General features: G+C 50.8%; 1 protein-coding gene across 1 annotated transcript; it reads left to right on the forward strand.

Annotated features, from left to right (window-relative positions):
* Positions 1 to 325: 325 nt before the first annotated feature.
* On the forward strand, positions 326 to 3,675 carry LOC119330550 (protein DETOXIFICATION 35-like). Its single transcript, XM_037603663.1, has 7 exons — positions 326 to 654; positions 760 to 1,385; positions 1,529 to 1,585; positions 1,718 to 1,956; positions 2,055 to 2,173; positions 2,293 to 2,379; positions 3,375 to 3,675. The coding sequence occupies exons 1-7, from the start codon at positions 418 to 420 to the stop codon at positions 3,447 to 3,449; spliced, it is 1,440 nt and encodes a 479-aa protein (XP_037459560.1). The 5' UTR covers positions 326 to 417; the 3' UTR covers positions 3,450 to 3,675.
* Positions 3,676 to 4,354: the final 679 nt, after the last annotated feature.

Genomic DNA, 4,354 nt, shown 5'->3' on the forward strand with positions numbered 1-4,354 from the left:
GCTAAAATAGGTTGTATGTGTTTACCAAATAACTGTATCGATTGGGACTCGTATGTACCGTCCCAACTGGCTGTTTGTACATCAGGTGACATGCGTGAGCACCGTTAATCTATAAAGTTTTTGCTTTGCCCTAAAAAACTTAATATGCCATTTCCTCCTGAAAAAAAAAAAGAGAAGACATTGTGGGGCCAGTCCCGTGGATTCATAACTTATGACGAGCTGCCTAATCTCACGGTCACAAACAAGACACGAGGGCGAGGCCCTCCCGCCGTTCCTGCTACCTACCCAGTGGATCTTTACTCCTCGATCAGAGTCATAGATAGCCGAGGGCCGACGCAACCATCGACGCGGAAGCAGAGGACGCGCCCAGCCCAGAGCCCCAGACCCAGTGCTGCAATCCGGCCGAGGGAGGGAGCGATGGGGTCCGTCGCCGACGACTCGGAGGAGGTGAGCACCGTGGGGGAGGCCTCGCGGATGGTGTGGGAGGAGTCCAAGCGCCTCTGGGGCATCGGCACGCCCATCGCCATCGCCACGCTCAGCATGTACGCCGTCAGCTCCGTCACCACCATCTTCGTCGGCCACCTCGGCAACCTGCCCCTCGCCGCCGCGTCCATCGGCCTCTCCGTCTTCGCCACCTTCGCCCTCGGATTCCTGGTACGTGCGCTCGCTGGCGGTATCCATCTCCTCTTCTCCCCAACACGGCAGCACCGCACTGCATAGTGCACACCATTGCCGTCCGCTGATGCCAATACGTCGCAGCTCGGCATGGGGAGCGCGCTGGAGACGCTGTGCGGGCAGGCTTTCGGCGCCGGCCAGGTGGCCATGCTCGGCGTCTACCTGCAGCGCTCCTGGATCGTCCTCATCGGCGCCGCGCTCCTCATGGTGCCCTTCTACGTCTTCGCCGAGCCGCTGCTGCTGGCCCTCGGCCAGGACCCCGAGGTCGCGCGCGAGGCCGCCCGCTTCGCGCTCTACATCCTGCCCGGCGCCTTCTCCTTCGCCGTCAACTTCCCCACCGCCAAGTTCCTCCAGGCGCAGAGCAAGGTCCTCGTGCTCGCCTGGATCGGCATCGCCGGCCTCTGCTTCCACGTCGCGGTCACCTACGTCCTCGTCACCGTCCTCGGCTGGGGCTCCGCGGGCGCAGCCCTCGCCTACGACCTCTCGCTCTGGGCCATCGCGCTGGGCCAGGCGGCTTACATCATCGGCTGGTGCAAGGACGGCTGGAGGGGCTGGTCCATGGCGGCGTTCAACGACATGTGGGCCTTCGTCAGGCTCTCGCTCGAGTCCGCCGTCATGCTCTGCCTTGAGATTTGGTACCTCGGCATGATCACCGTCCTCACCGGCGACCTCCAGGACGCGCAGATTGCCGTCGACTCGCTTGGCGTCTGGTAATTCCTACTACCAAAATTACAACCTGATAACATTCTCAACTCTCTCTTTCGAATATTTTGAACTAACTGAAGATACTGTAGTAAATAAATGCTTAATTATATATACTTAGCTCACAGAATATATGTGCCTTAATTTTCAGCATGAATATAAACGGATGGGAGGGTATGATCTTCATCGGCCTCAACGCTGCTATCAGGTCAGGCTAATTCAAATTTCAAAACTGTCCGGTGATTCTTGTGTTGTTCAGGAAATCTTGAACGACTGAACTGAACTTATAAAATTTCACTTTCTAAACTATTACCACTTGCCCTGCTTACGTTCTCATCAGTGTTCGGGTCTCCAATGAGCTGGGCTCTGGCCGTCCAAGGGCGGCGATGCACGCCGTCATCGTTGTCATCGGCGAGTCGTTGCTCATTGGGCTGCTCTGCATGGCCCTCGTGTTGATCTTCAGAGACAACTTCGCCAGCATCTACACTAGCGATGTGGAGCTCCGGCAGGCCGTCTCCAAGATTGCAGGACTGCTTGGCTTGACCATGGTGCTCAACAGCGTGCAGCCTGTGCTTTCAGGTATGCTTCTCCCCCTCGCAGCATGATGATTTTATTTTGTTCATGCCACCTCAACCTCATCTCTCGAGCTGACGACGTTGATCGGATGGATGATTCAGGGGTGGCCATTGGAGGAGGATGGCAAGGCCTTGTTGCATACATCAACCTTGGCTGCTACTACATTTTCGGGTTGCCATTGGGATATCTCCTCGGCTACAAGTTCAACTATGGAGTTGGGGTAATTGATTATGTTGTTTAAATTGGAGCACCGCAAATTGCAAAATAGAAAATGAAGAATATTTATGCTATGATTCTGCGACATCGGTTGTGAATTTGAGATATTTGTTCCAATTTTAGGGGATTTGGGCTGGCATGCTTTGCGGGGTTGCACTTCAGACATTGATTTTGCTCGTCATAGTGTGGAGAACAGATTGGAACGCAGAGGTATGAAATTCCTTCACCCTTCCAAATGTCACCATGTTTTTCATTTTGTGATGAACACAACTTTTAAAAACTCAACTGGAGGATGTTAGTTTGTCTTTATAATAACTAAGTGTTCATTAGGCACCAATTTAATAACTCAATGTTAGTTCATCTTTATAATAGCCTAGCAATTATTACGAATCAATTTAACAACTTTGGATATAGGAACAGAGGGCATAAAACCTTTCCAATCTTGAGTAAGCACTTATCATTTCTATTTTCTTTGAAAAGGCGGACCAACCCTGGCATCTGCATCGGTTAATGCACACAGTCATATATTATTAGTTATTCAACAATGCCTAGCAAAGCCTATCAATGATGTCGAACGAATCAAATTTTAAAAAAAAACGAGGCCATACATAGAAGGACCCACCTCACGACAACATCTCCCCAAAAACCTACAACAAAGCCTACAGCATGTGTTCAAACAACGAACAAAAACACTATCCCTAGAGGAAGCCTTCAGTAAGGAATCACAACAAACGCGTCGATGTCGACGGATCCAACCAAAGGTTGCATGTTGGGATTTCATCCTCGAATATGATGACCCAGAGTATGCACATGATTGTCGTCGAATGATGATGACCTGGAGTATGCACATAATTGTCGTCGAATGATGATGACTCACATAATTGACATCAACCGTTCTACCGCTGGTGATGACTCGCCAGCTGGATCCCGCTCTTGTGAGATCCCAAATACCACCCATGCCGGTGCGGAAAACATCGGGAGCAAGAAGAGGGCCTTGGTGCCCCGCTTCTAGACACTGTCACGCCGCCTTCGGTACTCATCCATGAGGGAGATAGGGACACTCAGACGTTGGGTTACAACCATATCATACGACTTATGACTTCTTTTTCCAATTGTTTGATTTCAGAAATATTTATGTAAACGTTATTTACATGGAAAATGTTGAGCTTTTCACCTTGCTCATCTCTCATACCCTACAATTGCAGGCGGCGCTAGCTTCAAGCCGTGTCCGAAAGTGGGGTGGCACCGAAGCAACCAAACCTCTCCTGGAAGAGAATTAGATCACATAAGCATTTGTTTATCTCCCCCTTTATTCTTTAACATTGTTCGTCTTTGTACTGATCACACCATATACCATGGAAATTCTTCGAGTATCAATAGGGTATGGTAACCAGGTTGAATAACTATATGTCTTGCATGGTTATACGAGCCCGAATAGTGTACACATTTTTGTATGCGGGTGCCAGAAGTTTGTTCTATTATCTGAAAGAATTATCATGAGCGGAACCGAACTATTGCCTGCTAAAATGTTGCTTGCGTTTAAATAAGAACAGGCACGGCTACGCTCTCCAATGGGCAGACCAAAAACGCAGTCACTTGGTAAAAAGCAGATTTTTTAGGGTATTTCTTTTTGGAAAAAATGGCTTCAACGGCATACCAAAACCTGCACGGCGACCAAACATTTATAGTAGACTATAGGATTGAGAAATATGGGTCTCCAACAGATGCAAACCAAAAACACAAAACACACTCACTCGAACCCCATCCGCCTGGAATTTCATCGCCGCCGCCCCTCCCCACCTTGCCTTGACGAGGCCACCGTCTCCGCCATTCCATTGTCCGCCTCAAGCCCCGCCGCCAGTTCCCGCCGGTCGAGATGTTGACCACGACCCCTGCGGAAGCTCGGGACGCCACCCCCCGAAGTCGCCTGTTCCGGCGGTTTTCCCGCCCCGCCACTGCCCGATATGCTCGTCGTCGCCTGCCGGGGTCAATTAGCGGCCAGGCGACCACCACGAGAGTCACACGACCATCGCTGAGATGTGGCTCTATGTCGAGCTGCCGGAATTGGACTTGTTGAACATGTGTACATGTACGTAGGTCTGGGTTTTGTATGCCGCACCTGTAATGTCTCTTTTCCTCTGTATTTACTTGTATCTTGGGAGACAAGACACCGGTCGCACCCCTT

This window comes from Triticum dicoccoides, chromosome 7A (assembly GCF_002162155.2).
Source record: "Triticum dicoccoides isolate Atlit2015 ecotype Zavitan chromosome 7A, WEW_v2.0, whole genome shotgun sequence".
NCBI lineage: Eukaryota > Viridiplantae > Streptophyta > Magnoliopsida > Poales > Poaceae > Triticum > Triticum dicoccoides.